Source organism: Lampetra planeri, unplaced genomic scaffold, assembly GCF_965212315.1.
Source record: "Lampetra planeri unplaced genomic scaffold, kcLamPlan1.2.h2 scaffold_555, whole genome shotgun sequence".
NCBI lineage: Eukaryota > Metazoa > Chordata > Hyperoartia > Petromyzontiformes > Petromyzontidae > Lampetra > Lampetra planeri.
This window is the reverse complement of record NW_027615378.1, coordinates 1-23,686: the sequence shown is the minus strand read 5'-3', so window position 1 is coordinate 23,686 and position 23,686 is coordinate 1. Positions and strand designations below refer to the sequence as shown.

Genomic DNA, 23,686 nt, shown 5'->3' with positions numbered 1-23,686 from the left:
GTGTCAGCCTCAAACTCCAAGCAAACCCGTGCCACCCTCCCACCCCAAGCAAACCCGTGCCAGCCTCAAACTCTAAGCAAACCCGTGTCAGCCTCAAACTCCAAGCAAACCCGTGCCACCCTCCCACCCCAAGCAAACCCGTGTCAGCCTCAAACTCCAAGCAAACCCGTGCCACCCTCCCACCCCAAGCAAACCCGTGTCAGCCTCAAACTCCAAGCAAACCCGTGCCACCCTCCCACCCCAAGCAAACCCGTGCCACCCTCAAACTCTAAGTCTTAGGGTGGGAGGGTGGCACGGGTTTGCTTAGAGTGGGAGGTTGGCACGGGTTTACTTAGACTCTAAGTAAACCCGTGCCAGCTTCCCACCCCAAGCAAACCCGTGCCACTCTCCCACCCCAAGCAAACCCGTGCCACCCTCGCCCCAAGCAAACCCGTGCCACTCTCCCACCCTAAGCAAACCCGTGCCACCCTCCCATCCCAAGCAAACCCGTGCCACTCTCCCACCCCAAGCAAACCCGTGCCACTCTCCCACCCTAAGCAAACCCGTGCCAGCCTCCCACCCCAAGCAAACCCGTGCCACCCTCACCCCGAGTGAACCCGTGCCAGCCTCACATCCCAAGCAAACCCGTGCCAGCCTCCCATCCCAAGCAAACCCGTGCCACCCTCGCCCCGAGTGAACCCGTGCCCCTCCCCCTCACCATCCTTTATTCAACCACCAGGTGAGGCGTGACGTCACCCCCACCCCCACCAACCCGCCCATTGAGATTCGTTTTCTTTCATTCTTAAGCCCCCCACCCCCCTCCTCCGTGTCTCCCTCCGCGCCGTGACGCGGCTCCCGTTGGCGGTTTGCCGACCGCCCCGCCCCCCTAACCCCCCACCACGTGTAACACTGCGCGCGAATAAAGTAGTCCCCCGGCGTCGCAAATCTCGCGGGATTATTTTTTTTGTTCGCTTCAAATAAAATAAATAAAAATCTTCCCATCAACCATCACCAGCTCCCTCGTGTCGTGAACAATCGTCGCCAAATCTGAACGAAAACGGGAAGAGAGAGTGTGTATTTGGTGTTTGCGTGTCTCTCTCTCATCATCATCATCACGGTGGCTGGGAGATGTTAACTATCTTCATTTGGAGCTTTCGTGACTGCAGGAATTACTCTTTCGTTCTTTCAGTAAAGTCACGTTTAAAGATGTTGACTACCTCGCCTGGTGCGCAGGAGGTCGTGGGTTCAATCCCAGACACTGAGAGATGTTGACTACCTCGCCTGGTACACAGGAGGTCGTGGGTTCTATCCCAGACCCTGAGAGATGTTGACTACCTCGCCTGGTGCACAGGAGGTCGTGGGTTCAATCCCAGACCCTGAGAGATGTTGACTACCTCGCCTGGTACACAGGAGGTCGTGGGTTCAATCCCAGACCCTGAGAGATGTTGACTACCTCGCCTGGTGCACAGGAGGTCGTGGGTTCAATCCCAGACACTGAGAGATGTTGACTACCTCGCCTGGTACACAGGGGGTCGTGGGTTCAATCCCAGACCCTGAGAGATGTTGACTACCTCGCCTGGTACACAGGAGGTCGTGGGTTCAATCCCAGACCCTGAGAGATGTTGACTACCTCGCCTGGTACACAGGAGGTCGTGGGTTCAATCCCAGACCCTGAGAGATGTTGACTACCTCGCCGGGTGCGCAGGAGGTCGTGGGTTCAATCCCAGACCCTGAGAGATGTTGACTACCTCGCCTGGTACACAGGAGGTCGTGGGTTCAATCCCAGACCCTGAGAGATGTTGACTACCTCGCCTGGTACACAGGAGGTCGTGGGTTCAATCCCAGACCCTGAGAGATGTTGACTACCTCGCCTGGTGCGCAGGAGGTCGTGGGTTCAATCCCAACCCTGACGACGCCTGCTGCTGCTGCTGCTGTAGATTTGGAGCTGCTATAAATCTCCACGTGATAAGCTACTTGGCTGCGCGTTTGACGAAAAGATCCACGTCGTTCATTTGGGCCTTATCTGGTTAAAATAAAACAAACAAGTTTAACCCGTAAAAACAAAGTTTTTCACTATAAATCCTTTATATGCGTGGCGGCTAGAGTCCTCTCGTCCTCTGGCTTGAGATGGCTGCCACCTATGGGTCAGATGATTGCATTGCACCATTAAGCAATTGGTAATTAAATAAAATATTTTTGTCCTAAAAAGTGTAAAATTTTGGAAAAAAAAATTCACAAAAATTAATTGTCACGCACAACGAGTCTGTGTGGAAAATGTCAGCTCGATTGGATCACGGGAAGTGGGTTAAAAAACGACCGAAAGATTTGCACGGTCGTAAGCAAGCAAGCAAGCACGCAAGCAAGCAAGCAAGCGAACTTAATATAAAGGATTTAAAAATAGTTTCGTTTGCAAAAAAAAAAGAGAGAGCGTGAAATCTTTCATTTAAAAAGTGTGTGTGGGGGGGGGGGGTGATCTTCTTGGTTATTTCGGTAAAGTCACGTAGAAGGAAAATAATAAAATAATAAAAATAAACCAATTAAATAATTCTCACGACGTTTCGGCCACCACCTGAAGACGGCTGCTTGCGTTGTGGCCGAAACGTCGTGAGAATTATTTTATTGGGTTATTTTTATTATTTTATTATTTCCCTTCTACGTGACTTTACCGAAAGAACTAAGGAGATGAATCCCTGCAGTCACGAAAGCTTTACATCGAAATGTAATTTCGTTTAATTTTTATTATTTTATTATTTTATTATGTTTTATTTTTATTATTTTATTGTTTTATTTTTATTATTTTATTATGTTTTATTTTTATTATTTTATTGTTTTTTAAATTATTTTATTATGGGTTTTTTTTATTAGTTTATTATTTCCCTTCTACGTGACTTTACCGAAAGAACCAAGAAGATGAATCCCTGCAGTCACGAAAGCTTTAAATCGAAATATAATTACGTTTTATTTTTATTATTTAATTATATTTTATTTTTATTATTTTAGTTTTATTATATTATTGTTTTATTTTTATTATTGTTTTATTTGTATTATTTAATTATGTATAATTTTTATTATTTAATTATGTTTTATTTTTATTATTTTATTACGTTTTATTATTATTATTTTATTATGTTTTATTTTATTAGTGTATTATTTCCCTTCTACGTGACTTCACCGAAAGAACCAAGAAGATGAATCCCTGCAGTCACGAAAGAAGCTTTAAATCGAAAAAAGTGGGTGGGTGGGTGATTACACAAAGCAAATCATTGAAAAAAAAAACTTTTAAAAAAAACAACGAAATGATGAACGAAGCAAGGTGCCGACTACACCGAGCGCCTTCGTGTTTCCTCTGATGGTGAAACAAACGCGAGAGAGAGAGAGATGATGGTGATGATGATGGTGGTGGTAGTTGTGGATTCACTTTGTCTGGCCAAGGGAGTTGCCTCCCATCATTGTGTTGACGGATCGATTCCAACAACAACCAAAACCAAAACAACGAATCGGAATCGACTAGAGCGGTCGACACGTTGAGAATGCACGGCGAGGTGAATCGATTCGCAACGAGCGATTCGATTACAACTCCCACTCACTCATACAGTGGAGTCGAAGGCGGAGAGCGAATCGGTTAAGAATCGACTGCTCGCGATTCCGCGGGGAATCGTGAGCCGAGCTTCTTTTTTTGTGTGTGACCTGAGCGCCGACGGAATCGATTCCCCCCGTAAGTTGCGACTTCTTAAAGTGAATCGATTCCATTCTTTTTCCATTGTCATCATACACCCGTGCCACCACCAACCCGTCCATTGAGAATGCACGGCAAGGTGAATCGATTCCCAACTTGATTCTTTTTAACGAGCGAATCGATTACTACCCCTCCCCCCTACACACAGCGGCGAGAGAATCGGTTAGAATCGATTGACGCGATTCCGTTGGCGGGGGGGAATCGCTAGCCGGGTTTGTTTTGTGTGTGAGTGAGACCAAAGCGCCGATGGAATCGATTCCCCCCCCGCCCCCATCTGCGTAGCGATTTCAAAGTGAATCGATTCCATTCATTTTTTTCGTTTTCAGTTTCATGTATTAAGTAAAACCCTGTGAGCCATGCAGGCTCTTGAGTCTTGTGCAACCGCAAGGAAACAAAAACATGAACAAGAAAACATCTTAAAGTGACGACACGTAAAAGAAACATCCAGGAAAAAAACAGTAAAAGTCTCACAGAAAAAGCCAACGCATTTCAAACTCTGCGTGCAAAAAAATCCCAGTGGGATGCAAATCAAACAATGACAACCACAAAACAATTCAGATTTAAAGCTTTCGTGACTGCAGGGATTCGTTTGCTTGGTTATTTCGGTAAAGTCACGTAGAAGGGAAATAATAAAATAATAAAAAATATTAAACACTAAAAATTCTTAGTCGTGAGAATTTAAAAAAAAATATTTTTCTTATTTTCAGTCGTGAGAATTTTTATAGTTTAAGATTTTTATTATTTTATTAGTTCCCTTCTACGTGACTTTACCGAAAGAACCAAGAATATATAACCATTAGACAATTTACGTTAAAGTTATCAGGCCAACTCTGAACTACAATAAACAAACATGAATACATTTCGATGTAAAGCTTTCGTGACTGCTGCAGGGATTCATCTTCTTGGTTATTTCGGTAAAGTCACGTAGAAGGGAAATAATAAAATAATAAAAATAAAACATTATAAAATAATAAAAAATAAATTCTATATTAAACGTATAAATCAATAAAATAAAAAAATATAAACCAATTAAATAATAAAAATATAAAACAATAAAATATTACATTTCGATTTAAAGCTTTCGTGACTGCAGGGATTCATCTTCTTGGTTCTTTCGGTAAATTCATCACGTAGAAGGGAAATAATAAAATAATAAAAATAAAACATAATAAAATTCAATTCTCACGACGTTTCGGCCACAACGCTGTCTTTCCGACAGGCCTGTTCTTCACCTGAGGACGGCTGCTTGCGTTGTGGCCGAAACGTCGTGAGAATTGTATTTTATTATGTTTTATTTTTATTATTTTAAACATGGATAAACCGAAACTTTTTCAAAATCACCAAAATAAAGCTATAAAATCAATGTAACAGTGATCATAGGAACTGTGATTCAAATGTAATTTAAAAAAAAGACATACACACACATTCCTGCTGCGGAGGGAGCTGGTAGGAACGTTGGGTTGCTCGGTCAATGGCCTGCAGGGTCAACGGCGGCGTGGTGTATTCCGCAAATATGCCCGACTGTGAGGGCGGGCACAAGCCGGCGTGAGTAGGTGAAACGTTGAGTTTGATAAGGGCACCAGGGGGTGACCAGCCCCTCCCCACACAGCCCCACCCCTCCCACCTCCCACCCCCCACCCAGCCCCACCCCACCCTCCCCACCCAGCCCCACCCTCCCCACCCAGCCCCTCCCCACCCAGCCCCTCTCCACCCAGCCCCTCCCCACCCCTCCCACCCCACCCAGCCCCTCCCCACCCAGCCCACCCCCACCCAGCCCCACCCTCGATACCCAGCCCTCCCCACCCTCCCCACCCAGCCCCTCCCTCCCCACCCAGCCCCTCCCCACCCAGCCCCTCTCCACCCAGCCCCTCCCCACCCCTCCCACCCCACCCAGCCCCTCCCCACCCAGCCCCACCCCACCCCCACCCAGCCCCACCCTCCCCACCCAGCCCCTCCCCACCCAGCCCCTCTCCACCCAGCCCCTCCCCACCCCTCCCACCCCACCCAGCCCCTCCCCACCCAGCCCCACCCCACCCCCACCCAGCCCCACCCTCCCCACCCAGCCCCTCCCCACCCTCCCCTCCCCACCCAGCCCCTCCCAACCCTCCCCACCCAGCCCCACCCTCCCCTCCCCACCCAGCCCCTCCCCACCCAGCCCCACGCTCTCCACCCAGCCCCTCTCCACCCAGCCCCTCTCCACCCAGCCCCTCCCCACCCAGCCCCTCCCAACCCTCCCCTCCCCACCCAGCCCCTCACCATCCTCCCCTCCCCACCCAGCCCCTCCCCACCCAGCCCCTCGACGGACGGACGGACACAATAATCCCCTGTGGGCTGGTGTAACCAGGAGGTTCCTACCAGTATAACATGTACGGCTGGCAAGCATGAGTCACTCCATAACAGCAGGAACATCAGTAGCAGTATCAAACATTTTCGATACACATTTAAAGATCAGCACACGATAATTGAAACTCAAAATCATACTTTAAACATTATCATCGAGGGTTGGGAGGGAAAAACAAACAAAAAAGTGCTCTCTCCACCACCATTTGTCCACTGCCCCCCCCCCCCCACCTGCCCCCCCTAAAAAAATAACAAAAACGAATTAAAATCAACAATTAAAATCAGCTGAATTTTGACATGAAAAACTTTCGTGACTGCATGAATTAATATGTCTTGGCTCTTTCGGTAAAGTCACGTAGATAGAAAATAGAAATTAAATTAAATTTAAATAAATAAAATAAAAGTAAAAAGAAAAATAATCATTTTAAAATAATAAAAGCAAAAAAAACACGTTTCGATCGCAACACAAGCGCTCTTCATCGAAACATCGTGGATTTTTTTTCTTTCATCATATTCAACTTATTACTTTACATTTTAATTTAATTTTAATATTTTCCTTTAATTTTTATCTTCTACCCACGTCACTTTACCGAAAGAACCAATCAAACAAAATCAGCTGCTCAATCGCATCGAATCGAAGCGGTCGATTCCACGCGCAGATCGATCCTTCACCCATTGTGTCAGTGGGAGGGGCGTCGGTGGGACACGCCCACCACCCCCCCCCATACCACACATCGCCCCGCCCCCACGCGCCCGCCCAACAAAAAGAAAGTAGTCCCGACTCATTGTATGAGAGAGGAGAGAGAGAGGGGGGGAGGGGCGGCGAAACTCATCCGCCGCCGCGAGGGAGTGAAGCGACCACCACCGCCGTCGCCGCCGCCGCCGCACGCCTCCGCGCTAACTAAATAACTCCTAGGCCGTTCTCTCTCCTATTACTCATTTTTAAACAAAAACAACAATAACAACAACGCCGCCGTTGTTGTTGTTATTATTAATGGAGAGTTAAGTTCGCTGTGTTGAGGGGGGAGGGAGGAGAGTGGCGTACGAGAGATAACCGAGAGGGGTGGTGGTGGTAGTGGTCACTCGCTGGGCCTACAACACTCACCACATTGCCAAACTCGGCCGTGGGTTGTTTGAATTCTTTTTTATTTTTTAGTTTCTTTGTTTGTTTCTAAAACAAAAACATTCGCCGCTTCCACTGCCTCTTACTCCTCCTCCTACCACCATCGTCATCTTCTTCGCCGGGTGGACAACTACAAGTGGTGCTGGTGGTGCTGATTCAAGTCGACCGCTCACCGCTTGTTGTTTTTGGTGGTGGTTGTTGTTGGTGGTGGTGGTGGTTGTGGTTGTTGTGAAGAGGCATGAGGAGGCGGTTGAGTTCGCCACAACAACAACAACCACCAACAACAACAACAACCACACAACAACAGCAGCAGCAACAGCGGTAACCTACAACAGCAGTATCTGTGATATCATCATCAACAGCAGCCAGCTACGACTACAGCAGCTACCATCTCAACAACAACAACAACAGCATCAACAACAGCAGCCAGCTACTACTACAGCAGCTACCATCTCAACAACAGCATCAACAGCAGCAGCCAGCTACGACTACAGCAGCTACCATCTCAACAACAACAGCATCAACAACAGCAGCCAGCTACGACTACAGCAGCTACCATCTCAACAACAGCATCAACAACAGCAGCCAGCTACTACAACAGCAGCTACCATCTCAACAACAGCATCAACAACAGCAGCCAGCTACTACAACAGCAGCTACCATCTCAACAACAGCATCAACAACAGCAGCCAGCTACTACAACAGCAGCTACCATCTCAACAACAGCATCAACAACAGCAGCCAGCTACTACAACAGCAGCTACCATCTCAACAACAGCATCAACAACAGCAGCCAGCTACTACAACAGCAGCTACCATCTCAACAACAACAGCATCAACAACAGCAGCCAGCTACTACAGCAGCAGCTACCATCTCAACAACAGCATCAACAACAGCAGCCAGCTACTACAACAGCAGCTACCATCTCAACAACAACAGCATCAACAACAGCAGCCAGCTACTACTACAGCAGCTACCATCTCAACAACAGCATCAACAACAACAGCAGCCAGCTACGACTACAGCAGCTACCATCTCAACAACAACAGCACCAACAACAGCAGCCAGCTACTACTACAGCAGCAGCTACCATCTCAACAACAACAGCATCAACAACAGCAGCCAGCTACTACAACAGCAGCTACCATCTCAACAACAGCATCAACAACAGCAGCCAGCTACTACTACAACAGCTACCATCTCAACAACAACAGCACCAACAACAGCAGCCAGCTACTACTACAGCAGCAGCTACCATCTCAACAACAACAGCATCAACAACAGCAGCCAGCTACTACAACAGCAGCTACCATCTCAACAACAACAGCATCAACAACAGCAGCCAGCTACGACTACAGCAGTATCTGTGATATCATCAACAGCACCCAGCTGCTACTACTACAGCAGCTTCTACTACTACAGCAACTATAGCATCAACAGCAGCCAGCTACTACAACAGCAGCTACTACTACTACTACAGTAGCAGCTATATCAACAACAACAACAACAGCAGCTACTACAACAGCAGCTACTACTACAGCAGCTACTATATCAACAACAGCCACTAACTACTACAGCAGCTACTACTACTACAGTAGCAGCTATATCAACAACATCAACAGCAGACAGCTACTACAGCAGCAGCTACTACTACTACAGCAGCTACTATATCAACAACAGCCAGGTACTACAACAGCAGCTGCTACTACTACAGCAGCTACTACTACTACAGCAGCTATATCAACAACAGCAGACAGCTACTACAACAGCAGCTACTACTACTACAGCAGCTACTATATCAACAACAGCCAACTACTACAACAGCTACTACTACAGCAGCTACTATATCAACAACAGCAGACAGCTACTACAACAGCAGCTACTACTACTACAGCAGCTACTATATCAACAACAGCCAACTACTACAACAGCTACTACTACAGCAGCTACTATATCAACAACAGCCAACTACTACAACAGCTACTACTACAGCAGCTACTATATCAACAACAGCAGACAGCTACTACAACAGCAGCTACTACTACTACAGCAGCTACTATATCAACAACAGCCAACTACTACAACAGCTACTACTACAGCAGCTACTATATCAACAACAGCAGACAGCTACTACAACAGCAGCTACTACTACTACAGCAGCTACTATATCAACAACAGCCAACTACTACAACAGCTACTACTACAGCAGCTACTATATCAACAACAGCCAGCTACTACAACAGCAGCTACTACAACAGCAGCTACTACTACTACTAGAGCAGCAGCGATCTCAGCAAGGATAATCACTCATCACCGCCACGATGATCAATCGGTGACACTTTGAATGTGGAGCCTCCTTGTTTGACGGCGTGGCAATGGCATGGACACTGCGATGTTGAAAATTGGCAGCGACAGTGGAGGTGGTGGTGGGGTAGGTGGAGGAGGTGGTGGTGGAAGAGGAGGAGGTGGAGGAGGTGGAGGAGGTGGTGGAAGTGGAGGAGGTGGAGGAGGTGGTGGTGGTGGTAGAAGAGGTGGTGGTGGTGGTGGCGGTGGAGATGGTCAAATACACGCGCCAGTGACTGTGTTCGGCAAAATCAGTGTCCCGTCTGGATAGCTCTCGTGTGTTCCGTCTGGAAAGATCTCGTGTTACTTGTCTGGAAAGGTTTCGTGGGCCCGTCTGGAAAGGTCTCGTGTGTCCGTCTGGAAAGATCTCGTTTTACCCGTCTGGAAAGATCTCGTGGGCCCGTCTGGAAAGATCTCGTGGGCCCGTCTGGATAGGTTTCGTGGGTCCGTCTGGAAAGGTTTCGTTGGTCCGTCTGGAAAGATCTGGTGTTCCCGTCTGGAAAGATCTCGTGGGCCCGTCTGGAAAGATCTCGTGTTCCCGTCTGGATAGGTTTCGTGGGTCCGTCTGGAAAGATCTGGTGTTCCCGTCTGGAAAGATCTCGTTTTACCCGTCTGGAAAGATCTCGTGGGCCCGTCTGGAAAGATCTGGTGTTACCTGTCTGCAAAGATCTGGTGGTCTCGTCTGGAAAGATCTGGTGGCCCCGTCTGGAAAGGTCTCGTTTTGCCCGTCTGGAAAGATCTGGTGGCCCCGTCTGGAAAGATCTGGTGGCCCCGTCTGGAAAGATCTGGTGGCCCCGTCTGGAAAGGTCTCGTGATCCCGTCTGGAAAGATCTCGTGGCTGGGGAAGGAGGACAGGAGATCATCACTGGTGGTGGTGGTGGTGGTGGTCGGAGGAGGTGGTAGGGTGGTCTTCATCCTTGCCTCGGAAGAAGAGGGAACGACTTGGAGGAGGGGGGGGAGATTCACAGGACAATCCACTCCTCTTGATGGGACCGTAGTTTATGGACCGCATTGACAAACTACAAGTACTGCAGCCTTACAGACTGCACTGATAATCGATCAGTACTGTAATCTATAGACTGTATTGACAAACTAGAAGTATTGTAGTCTATAGACTGCGTTGATAAACTAGAAGTCTTATAGACTGCGTTGAGGAAGGGGTGGGACTGCATTTGACACAGTCGTCCACGTACGGTGTGAAGGAAGTTTGCCAACTACCTCCACCAAACACGAGGTGGTGGGTCTCAGCAACAGTGGGGCTTGGTACCACCCCAGGGACCGAGAGGACCCAAGTTTGACACCGGGTCAACGGAGCGGGTGGAGGCTTCTACGGTGTGCTGCTTGCAATACCATCATCATCATCATCTCCATCATCATCTCCAACAGACACTACCACCACCATCATCTCCATCATCTCCATCATCATCTCCAACAGACACTACCACCACCATCATCTCCATCATCATCTCCATCATCTCCAACACCCACTACCACAATCATCATCTCCACCAACACCCACTACCACCACCATCTCCACCAACACTCACTACCATCATCACCCACAACCACAATCATCACCATCATCACCACCATCTCCACCACCCACTACCATCATCATCTCCACCACCATCTCCACCACCACCAGCAGCCACTACCACAATCATCTCCACCAACACCCACTACCACCATCATCACCATCATCATCTCCACCACCATCTCCACCACCACCAGCAGCAACTACCACAATCATCTCCACCAACACCCACTACCACCATCATCATCATCATCTCCACCACCATCTCCACCACCACCAGCAGCCACTACCACAATCATCTCCACCACCACCCACTACCACCATCATCACCATCATCATCTCCACCACCACCACTATCACCACCACCACCACCAGCACCATCATCACCACTGCTGTCACCATCACCGCTACCATCACCCCCTTACCCTCTAGCCCCTCGACCCCCAACTAAGACGACGCATCACCACGACCACCACCACCACCTCCATCATCACCTCCATCATCACGACCACCTCCATCACCACGACCACCTCCATCACCTCCACCCGCACGCGATGGGAGACTTCACCGCGCCGCTCGGAGGCCCCTCCAGCCTTCTGCCCGGCGTGGCGATCCCAGCCCCTGGATCAGCAGCTGCAGCTGCTGCAGCAGTAGCAGCTGCAGCAGCAGTAGCAGGAGGAGGCCCTTCACCCGGCCTCGGCTTGGCCGCCAAGAGGACGGTGGTTGAGAGACTCAGACAGCGGATCGAACTGTGTCGACGGCATCACTCTGCGTGCGAGTCGCGCTATGATGGAGCACAGCTGCAGAGGTTGCAACACGAGCGCCATGAGTCTCAGATGCTCCATCAACGCTACCTGGAGACTCGAGCTAAGAAATCGTCGTCTTCTTCATCATCTTCATCATCTGCTGCTGCTGCTGCTACAGCTGCTGCTGCTACAGCTGCAGCAGCAGCAGCATTGGCTCATCATGGAGGAGCTAAAGTTGTTAAATCTGAGCAGGGATCTTCTACACAACAGCAGCAGCAACTTGCATTGAGGCAGCAGGCAGCAGCTGTTGTTCAGACTGCGAGAGACAACAAAGTTGGCTGTGGTGGTGCAGACATTGAGGGATGTGGTGGAGGTGGTGGTGGAGGTGGTGGAGGTGGTGGAGGTGGTGGTGGTGGCATCGTCTCAACGCCGTACGCCGAGCAGAGAAGCTGCACCCTCATAGCGGTGAGTTTGTGGTGGTGGTGGTGTGTGTGTGTGGGGTTGGATGGATGACGCGCTATACACTACACTATACACTACACTACTATATACTACACTATACACTACACTACTATACACTACACTATACACTACTACACTATACACTACTACACTACACACTACTACACTATACACTACACTACTATATACTACACTATACACTACACTACTATATACTACACTATACACTACACTACTATATACTACACTATACACTACACTACTATATACTACACTATACACTACACTATACACTACACTATACACTACACTACTATACACTACACTATACACTACACTACTATATACTACACTATACACTACACTATACACTACACTATACACTACACTATACACTACACTACTATATACTACACTATAAACTACTACACTACACTATACACTACTACACTATACACTACTACACTACACACTACTACACTATACACTACTACACTACACTATACACTACTACACTATACACTACTACACTATACACTACTACACTACACTATACACTACTACACTATACACTACTACACTACACCATACACTACTACACTATACACTACTACACTACACTATACACTACTACACTACTATATACTACGCTATACACTACACTATACACTACACTATACACTACACTACTACACACTACACTATACACTACACTACTATACACTACACTATACACTACACTATACACTACACTATACACTACTACACTACACACTACACTATACACTACACTACTATATACTACACTATACACTACTACACTACACACTACTACACTACACACTACTACACTACACACTACTACACTACACACTACTACACTGCACTATACACTACTACACTACACACTACTACACTACACTATACACTACTACACTACTACACTATACACTACTACACTATACACTACTACACTACACACTACTACACTACTACACTACACACTACTACACTACACACTACTACACTATACACTACTACACTATACACTACTACACTACACTATACACTACTACACTATACACTACTACACTATACACTACTACACTACACTATACACTACTACACTACACTATACACTAATACACTACTACACTATACACTACTACACTACACTATACACTACTACACTATACACTACTACACTATACACTACTACACTACACTATACACTACTACACTATACATTACTACACTACACACTACTACACTACACACTACTACACTATACACTACTACACTACACTATACACTACTACACTATACACTACTACACTATACACTACTACACTACACACTACACACTACTACACTACACACTACTACACTATTACACTACACTATACACTACACTATACACTACTACACTACACTATACACTACTACACTACACTATACACAACTACACTATACACTAGACACTACTACACTATACACTAGACACTACACACTACTACACTATTACACTACACTATACACTACACTATACACTACTACACTACACTATACACTACTACACTACACTATACACTACTACACTACACTATACACTACTACACTATACACTACTACACTACTATACACTACTACACTACACTATACACTACTACACTACACTAATACACTACTACACTATACACTACTACACTATACACTACAACACTACATTATACACTACTATACTACACTACACACTACACACTACTACACTATACACTACTACACTACACTATACACTACTCTATACACTACTACACTACACTATACACTACTACACTACACTATACACTACTACACTACACTATACACTACTACACTACACTATACACTACTATACATTACTACACTATTCACTACTACACTACTACACAACACACTACACACTATTACACTACACTATACACTACTACACTACACACTACTACACTACACTATACACTACTACACTACACTATACACTACTATACTATACACTACTACACTACACTATACACTACACACTACTACACTACTACACTATACACTACTACACTATACACTACACTATACACTACACACTACACTATACACTACTACACTATACACAACACTACACTATACACTACAACACTACACTATACACTACTACACTATACACTACACTATACACTACTACACTACACTATACACTACTACACTACACTATACACTACTACACTACACTACACACTACTACACTACTACACTATACACTACTACACTATACACTACACACTACACTACACTATACACTACTACACTATACACAACACTACACTATACACTACAACCCTACACTACTACACTATACACTACAACACTACACTATACACTACTACACTATACACTACTACACTATACACTACTACACTACACTATACACTACAACACTACACTATACACTACTACACTATACACTACTACACTATACACTACACTATACACTACACTATACACTACTACACTACACTATACACTACTACACTACACTATACACTTCTACACTACACTATACACTACTACACTATACACTACTACACTACACTATACACTACACACTACTACACTATACACTACTACACTATACACTACACTATACACTACACTATACACTACTACACTATACACTACTACACTACACTATACACTACTACACTATACACTACTACACTATACACTACACTATACACTACTACACTATACACTACTACACTACACTATACACTACACTATTGACAAGATGCGTTCGCCCCTAGTCTTAATTCCATTGCTTTGTCTCCCAAACACCGGACGTCCACAAAGTGTCCCTGATATCATTATCATCATCGTCGTGGGCATTTATAGCAGAAAAAAAGACTCTTAAAGACATCGAGACCTGCTGAGATACGTAGAAACACACGTAGACCCATAGAGACACATGTGTGAGTCTATGGTTCTCTGTGTGAGTCTGTGGGTCTCTGTGTGCGAGTCTATGGGTCTCTGTGTGAGTCTGTGGTTCTCTGTGAGTCTATGGTTCTCTGTGGGTTTCTGTGTGCGAGTCTATGGGTCTCTGTGTGAGTCTATGGGTCTCTGTGTGAGTCTGTGTTGCTGTGTGAGTCTATGGGTCTCTGTGTGAGTCTGTGGGTCTCTGTGTGCGAGTCTATGGGTCTCTGTGTGAGTCTGTGGTTCTCTGTGAGTCTATGGTTCTCTGTGGGTCTCTGTGTGCGAGTCTATGGGTCTCTGTGTGAGTCTGTGTCTCTGTGTGAGTCTGTGTCTCTGTGTGAGTCTATGGGTCTCTGTGTGAGTCTGTGGGTCTCTGTGTGCGAGTTTATGGGTCTCTGTGTGAGTCTATGGTTCTCTGTGGGTCTCTGTGTGCGAGTCTATGGGTCTCTGTGTGAGTCTGTGTCTCTGTGTGAGTCTATGGGTCTCTGTGTGAGTCTGTGGGTCTCTGTGTGCGAGTCTATGGGTCTCTGTGTGAGTCTATGGTTCTCTGTGGGTCTCTGTGTGCGAGTCTATGGGTCTCTGTGTGAGTCTGTTGGTCTCTGTGTGAGTCTGAGGTTCTGTGTGCGAGTCTATGGTTCTGTGTGCGAGTCTATGGTTCTCTGTGCGAGTCTGTGGTTCTGTATGCGAGTCTGGTTCTCTGTGTGAGTCTGTGGTTCTCTGTGTGAGTCTCTGTGTGAGTTTGCGAGTCTTTGTGTGAGTGTGAGTCTCTGTGTGAGTCTCTGTGTGAGTCTGTGTATGAGTCTGTGTGAATCTGTGGTTCTCTGTGTGAGTCTGTAGATCTCCGTGTGAGTCTGTGTGAGGGTCTTTGTATGAGTGAGTCTGTGTGTGAGTCTCTGTGTCTGTGTGTGAGTCTCTGTGTATGTGTGTGAGTCTCTATGTGAGTGTGTGTGAGTCTGTGTGCGAGTCTCTGTGTGAGTCTGTGTGAGTGAGTCTTTGTGTGAGTGAGTCTGAGTGAGTCTGTGTGAGTCTCTGTGTGAATGAGTCTATGTGTGTGTCTCTGAGTCAATGTGAGTCTGTGTGAGTCTCTGTGTGTGAGTCTGTGAGTGAGTCTCTGTGAGTCTGTGTGAGTGAGTCTATGTGAGTGAGTCTGTGAGTGAGTGAATCTGTGAGTGAGTCTCTGTGTGAGTGAGTTTGTGTGAGTTATTCTGTGAGTGAGTGAGTCTCTGTGTGAGTGAGTCTCTGTGTGAGTGAGTCTCTGTGAGTCTGTGTGAGTCTCTGAGTCTCTGTGTGAGTCTCTGTGAGTGAGTCTGTGTGTGAGTGAGTCTATGTGAGCGAGTCTCTGTGTGAGTAAGTCAATGTGAGTCTCTATGTGAGTGAGTCTCTATGTGAGCGAGTCTCTGTGTGAGTGAGTCTCTGTGTGAGTGAGTCTATGTGTGTCTCTGTGTGAGTCTCTATGTGAGTCTGTGTGAGTATCTGTGTCTGTGAGTGAGTCTATGTGAGTCTGTGTGTCTGTGAGTGAGTCTCTGTGTGAGTCTCTATGTGAGTGAGTCTCTGTGTGTCTGTGTGTGAGTCTCTGTGTGAGTGAGTCTACGTGAGTCTGAGTGAGTCTCTGTGTGAGTGAGTCTCTGTGAGTCTGAGTGAGTCTCTGTGTGAGTGAGTCTCTGTGTGAGTGAGTCTACGTGAGTCTGTGTGAGTATCTGTGTCTGTGAGTGAGTCTCTGTGTGAGTCTCTGTGTGAGTCTTTGAGTGAGTCTCTGTGTGAGTCTCTGAGTGAGTCTCTGAGTGAGTCTCTGTGAGTCTGAGTGAGTCTCTGTGTGTCTGTGAGTGAGTCTCTATGTGAGTGAGTCTCTGTGAGTCTGAGTGAGTCTCTGTGTGAGTGAGTCTCTGTGTGAGTGAGTCTACGTGAGTCTGTGTGAGTCTCTGTGTCTGTGAGTGAGTCTCTGTGTGTGTGTGTAAGTCTCTGTGTGAGTCTTTGAGTGAGTCTCTGTGTGAGTCTCTGAGTGAGTCTCTGAGTGAGTCTCTGTGAGTCTGAGCGAGTCTCTGTGTGTCTGTGAGTGAGTCTCTGTGTGTGTGTAAGTCTCTGTGTGAGTCTTTGAGTGAGTCTCTATGTGAGTCTCTATGTGAGTCTCTGAGTGAGTCTCTGAGTGAGTCTCTGTGAGTCTGAGTGAGTCTCTGTGTGTCTGTGAGTGAGTCTCTATGTGAGTGAGTCTCTGTGAGTCTGAGTGAGTCTCTGTGTGAGTGAGTCTCTGTGTGAGTGAGTCTACGTGAGTCTGTGTGAGTCTCTGTGTCTGTGAGTGAGTCTCTGTGTGTGTGTAAGTCTCTGTGTGAGTCTTTGAGTGAGTCTCTGTGTGAGTCTCTGAGTGAGTCTCTGAGTGAGTCTCTGTGAGTCTGAGTGAGTCTCTGTGTGTCTGTGAGTGAGTCTCTATGTGAGTGAGTCTCTGTGAGTCTGAGTGAGTCTCTGTGTAAGTGTATCTGTGTGTGAGTCTCTGTGTGAGTGAGTCTCTGTGTGAGTGAGTCTCTGTGAGTCTGAGTGAGTCTCTGTGAGTCTCTGTGAGTGAGTCTCTGTGAGTCTGAGTGAGTCTCTGTGAGTCTGAGTGAGTCTCTGTGAGTCTGAGTGAGTCTATGAGTGAGTGAGTCTCTATGTGAGTGAGTCTCTGTGTGAGTCTCTGTGAGTCTCTGTGAGTGAGTCTCTGTGAGTCTGAGTGAGTCTCTGTGTGAGTGAGTCTATGAGTGAGTGAGTCTCTATGTGAGTGAGTCTCTGTGTGAGTCTCTGTGAGTCTCTGTGAGTGAGTCTCTGTGAGTCTGTGAGTGAGTCTCTGTGAGTCTGAGTGAGTCTCTATGAGTCTGAGTGAGTCTCTGTGTGAGTGAGTCTATGAGTGAGTGAGTCTCTGTGTGAGTGAGTCTCTGTGTGAGTCTCTGTGAGTCTGAGTGAGTCTCTGTGAGTCTCTGTGAGTGAGTCTCTGTGAGTCTGAGTGAGTCTCTGTGAGTGAGTCTCTGTGAGTCTGTGAGTGAGTCTCTGTGAGTGAGTCTGAGTGAGTCTCTGTGTGAGTGAGTCTCTGAGTGAGTCTGAGTGAGTCTCTGTGAGTGAGTCTCTGAGTGAGTCTGAGTGAGTCTCTGTGAGTGAGTCTCTGTGAGTCTGAGTGAGTCTCTGTGTGAGTCTCTGTGAGTCTGAGTGAGTCTCTGTGAGTCTGAGTGAGTCTCTGAGCGCGAGCGCGAGGCCTACGTCTCCCCTTTCTCAATCGGCGCCTCCCTTTGTCACGAAGACCGCGGCGTCTGCGTGAAGGCCTCACGGCTCTCTGTGTGTGCGTCAGGCGAAGTAACCACGCCGCCAATTCTTACACGAACGGTGTGAGGGGGAACGTGCCTCGATTTTTGCCAACTTCATTTACAAGATTGCAGTCGGTAACGCGTTTGTCGCCAGTTTGCAGCGGCAGCAGCGCCGCGGGGTTTTTTGTGAGACGCGCCTGGGATGCGGTGGGGGCGGCGGGGTGCGGCCGCTAGGAAAGACGCGGGGGCCCGTAGAGGGGGTGTGAGGCCTAGCAGTGTCTGCGGGACCAAGTCCATTGTGTCAAGGCGGGGCGTTCAGGCAAGCCTGGGGGGGCGGGGGGTAGCTCGTAGAGGGGGTGTGAGGCCTAGCAGTGTCTGCGGGACCAAGTCCATTGTGTCAAGGCGTGGCGTTCAGGCAAGCCGGGGGGGCGGGGGGTAGCTCGTAGAGGGGGTGTGAGGCCTACTCTGTTCTGCGGGACCAAGTCCATTGTGACAAGGCGGGGCGTTCAGGCAAGCCGGGGGGGCGGGGGGGGGTAGCTCGTAGAGGGGGTGTGAGGCCTAGCAGTGTCTGCGGGACCAAGTCCATTGTGTCAAGGCGGGGCGTTCAGGCAAGCCGGGGGGGCGGGGGGGGTAGCTCGTAGAGGGGGTGTGAGGCCTACTCGGTTCTGCGGGACCAAGTCCATTGTGTCAAGGCGGGTCTCTTCGAGTCTATGGGTCTCTGTGAGGTGAGTCTATGGGTCTCTGTGAGTCTATGGGTCTCTGTGAGGTGAGTCTATGGGTCTCTGTGAGTCTATGGGTCTCTGAGTCTATGGGTGTCTGTGCTATGAATCTATGGGTCTCTGTGAGTCTATGGGCGTCTGTGCTGTGAATCTATGGGTCTCTGTGAGGCTATGGGTCTCTGTGAGGTGAGTCTTTGGTTCTCTGAGTCTGTGGGTCTTTGTGAGGTCTCTGTGTGATGAGTCTGTGGGTCTCTGTGTGAGTCTACGGTCTCTATGGTGAGTCTATGGGTCTCTGTGTGGTGAGTCTGTGGGTCTCTGTGCGGTGAGTCTATGGGTCTGTGTGTGGCGAGTTGATGAGTCAAATAGCACTATCGAAGTGTGTAAGAGACAAGAGGTCATTCCTTTTCCTTCCCATGTCTCCCCCCTCCTCCCCGTGTTCGTCTCCCCGTGTCCGTCTCCTCGTGTCCGTCTCTCCGTGTCCGTCTCCCCGTGTCCATCTCCCCGTGTCCCTCTCCCCGTGTCCCTCTCCCCGTGTCTCTCTCCCCGTGTCTCTCTCCCCGTGTCCGTCTCCCCGTGTCCCTCTCCCCGTGTCCCTCTCCCCGTGTCCCTCTCCCCGTGTCCGTCTCCCCGTGTCTCTCTCCCCGTGTCTCTCTCCCCGTGTCCGTCTCCCCGTGTCCATTTACCCGTGTCTCTCTTCCCGTGTCCGTCTCCCCGTGTCCCTCTCCCCGTGTCCATCTCCCCGTGTCCCTCTCTCCGTGTCCCTCTCCCCGTGTCCATCTCCCCGTGTCCATCTCCCCTTCTCCCCGTGTCCCTCTCCCCGTGTCCGTCTCCCCTTGTCCCTCTCCCCGTATCCCTCTCCCCGTGTCCCTCTCCCCGTGTCCCCCCTCCCCTTCTCCCCGTGTCCCTCTCCCCGTGTCCCTCTCCCCGTGTCTCACTCCCCGTGTCCGTCTCCCCGTGTCCACCTCTCCGTGTCCCTCTCCCCGTGCCCATCTCCCTCTCCCCATCTCCCCGTGTCCCTTTCCCCGTGTCCGTCTCCCCGTGTCCGTCTCCCCGTGTCCCTCTCCCCGTGTCCGTCTCCCCGTGTCCCTCTCCCCGTGTCCCTCTCCCCGTGTCCCTCTCCCCGTGTCCCTCTCCCCGTGTCCCTCTCCCCGTGTCCCTCTCCCCGTGTCCCTCTCCCCGTGTCCCATCTCCCCTTCTCCCCGTGTCCATCTCCCCGTGTCCCATCTCCCTTTCTCCCCGTGTCCCTCTCCCCATGTCCATCTCCCCGTGTCCCTCTCCCCGTGTCCATCTCCCCGTGTCCATCTCCCCGTGCCCCTCTCCCCGTCTCCCCGTCTCCCCGTGTCCCTCTCCCCTTCTCCCCGTGCCCCTCTCCCCGTGCCCCTCTCCCCGTGCCCCTCTCCCCGTGCCCCTCTCCCCGTGTCCCTCTCCCCGTGCCCCTCTCCCCGTCTCCCCGTGTCCCTCTCCCCGTGTCCCTCTCCCCCGTGCGGGTGCAGCTGCAGGGTCAGCTGAAGCGCCGTCTGGACGAGAGCCCCTCCCCGGCGCCTCCTCCTCCTCCGCCCTCGTCGGCGCCCCCGGACCGGCCCAACGGCGCCCTGGGACCCGGCCCCCCCGACCCCTCATCGTCGGCCCCCCCCTCATCATCGTCGGCCCCCCCCTCCTCGTCATCGTCGTCGTCGCCGTACGTCGCGGGCCCCGTGGCCAAGCTGGCGCGGCGAGGAGACCCTCCCGACTTGGGCGCCCGCTCCGGTCCCACCGCCGCCGTCAACAACAACAACCCCGACATCAAATCGGAGCTGGGCACTCACCCGCAGCAGCACCACCACCACCACCACGGCCACCACCACCACGGCCACCACCACCACCACGATCACCACCCGCACCACCACCACCACGGTCACCACCACCACGGTCACCAGCAGCAGCACCAGCAACAACAACAACAGCATCAACATCAACATCACCAGCAGCAGCAGCAGCACCATCAGCACCATCTGCTACAGCAGCAGCAGCAGCAGCATCACAACCACGGGGCGGCGCAGCCAATGTCATCGTCGCCCCGTCTCGACCCGGGCGCTCTCAAGAACGGGCAGAACGGCTCCAGCGCGCCACAACCACCACCACCGGCACCACCGCCACCACCACCAGCAGGAGACTCGGCCGGTGGTGTCGGCGCTCCCCCGTTCGTGCTCAAGCAGGAGCCGGCGGACGAGCTGGTGGACAGCGCCGACGAGATGATGCAGGGCCCCGACTTCTTCGACACGGAGCTGCAGGACATCCTGGACGAGCTGACGCGGGGTCTGGGCGACGAAGACATGAACGGCATCGACTTCGACAGCATGCTGGGCGGGGCGGGCGCCGGCGGGGCGGGCAACAGCGGCAGCAACAGCAGCGGCAACACCGGCGCCACGAACAGCAGCAGCAGCAGCGGCAATCGCAGCCAAAGCAGCAGCAGCGGCGGCAACAATAGTCACGGTGGTGGCGGCATCGGTAAGAATATCGGCGGCTGCGGCGGCGGCGGCATCGGCACGGCCGCGCCACCGTCTGCGGTTTGTTCAACGGACGATGCAGGCGCCATCCATCATCATCAGCAGCAGCATCAGCAGCATCAGCAGCAGCATCAGCAGCAGCAGCAGCAGTTGAACAAGCAGGCGGTGGCGGCCGCAGCAGCAGCGGCCGCAGCGGCCGCCGCTGCTGCCGCGGCCGCTGCGGCTGCAGCAGCCGGCGCCAACGGCACCGCCGCCAAGTGCTCCCCGCTCGCCGGCGCTCCCAGCCCCGGGCTGAGGCAGGTCATGTCGCCGGGCTATGGCAACTTGGTGGCGAACTCTCCCATGAGGCCGCTCTCCTCCTCCGGGCAACAGCAGCAGCAGCATCAGCAGCAGCACGTGCCCTCACCGCAGCAGCAGCAGCAGCAGCTGACTTGCCGGTCATTCCACGGACAGATCGAACCATCGCCGGCCCAGCAGCTGCAGCAGATCGCCGCTAGCCAGCAGCGCGCCAAACTGCAACAGCAGCAGCAGCAGCAGGTGATGAACTGGCCACCCATGACGCAGCAGCAGCAGCAGCAGCAGGGCTTTGCGCCCTCCCACGCCGCCATGCTGCAGGGCAACATGGTGGCGGCACTCCAAGGTGGCGGTACCAATGGCGGTGCGGTGATGGGTGGCGGTGGCGTTGGCGGCGCTAGTGGTGCCGGACCTGCGAAGGCGCTGGTGGTGGCCGGTGCCGGTGCCGGTAGCGATTACATGTTTGCCGGATCGGCGCAACAACAACAGCAACAACAGCAGCAGCAGCAGCAGCACCTGAGTCACATGGCGTCTATGATGCACAGGGACGTTCCCGAGTTGCTACAGCAGCAGCAGCAGTTGCTGCAGCAGCAGCAGCAGCTGCAGCAGCAGCAGCAGCTGCAGCTCCAGTTGACGTTCGATAACACGAAGCCACTTTCACACTTCGACCCGGAGCCCACGCAAAGTCCCGCTGGTGCCGCTGCTGCTGCTGCTGCTGCTGCGGCTGCCATGTTGCAATCGAGAGTCAAGGCGGTGGGGGCGGGTGCGCCGGTTGGCTTTGCCGTGCAGCAGCAGCAGCAGCAGAGGCAGCAGCAGCAGCAGCACCATCCGTTGGAGCAACAGAAACATTTTCATCTCATGAAGCAGCAGCAGCAGCAGCAGCAGCGGATGATACACGCGGCCAGCTTGCAGTACAGGCAGCTGGCACCGCATCTAACGCAGGTACAGCCGGGGGGGGTGGTGGCGGGGGTGGTTTGCGTGACTGTGTGTGTGTCGGTGTGTCTGTGTGTGTGTGTGTTTGTGTGTGTGTGTCTCTGTGTGTGTGTGTGTCTGTTTGTGTCTTTGTGTGTGTGTTTGTCTGTTTGTGTCTTTGTGTGTGTGTGTTTGTCTGTGTGTATCTGTGTGTGTCTCTGTGTGTTTGTGTGTGTCTGTGTGTGTCTGTGTGTGTGTTTGTCTGTGTGTATCTCAGTGTGTGTTTGTCTGTGTCTCTGTGTGTGTTTGTCTGTGTGTGTGTGTGTCTTTGTCTCTGTGTGTGTTTGTCTGTGTGTGTGTGTCTCTGTGGCCTGGCACAAGCGTCGTGGTGACGTCACGACTACTTAGTGGCGTTTGTCTGTGTGTGTGTCTCTGTGTGTGTGTTTGTCTGTGTTTGCCTGTGTGTGTGTGTGTGTCTGTGTGTGTGTCTGTGTTTGCCTGTGTGTGTGTGTGTCTGTGTGTGTGTGTGTCTGTGCGTGTGTGTCTGTGAGTGGTGGTGAAGCGGTTAGCGCTACGCTGCGCTACGAACCTGGCAGAGACACCAGTTCGATTCCCGCTCACGGCCACCAACACCACCCAGTGACGATTATCGAACCGGTCGTGGGCCTCCCCTAGGTCGACTCAGCCTAAAAATGAGTACCTGGTGCGGTGTAGCAAACATCGCCACTAGGGGAGACAAAGGCGG

The 23,686-nt window shown here is 50.5% G+C and overlaps 1 protein-coding gene across 1 annotated transcript; it reads left to right on the top strand.

Annotated features, from left to right (window-relative positions):
* Window positions 1–10,821: 10,821 nt before the first annotated feature.
* On the top strand, window positions 10,822–23,001 carry LOC144741455 (uncharacterized; the record flags this gene model as incomplete). Its single annotated transcript, XM_078623979.1, has 3 exons — window positions 10,822–10,927; window positions 10,968–12,267; window positions 20,743–23,001. Coding segments are annotated over exons 2-3 (2,916 nt in total), but the record flags the coding sequence as incomplete, so codon positions are not given.
* Window positions 23,002–23,686: the final 685 nt, after the last annotated feature.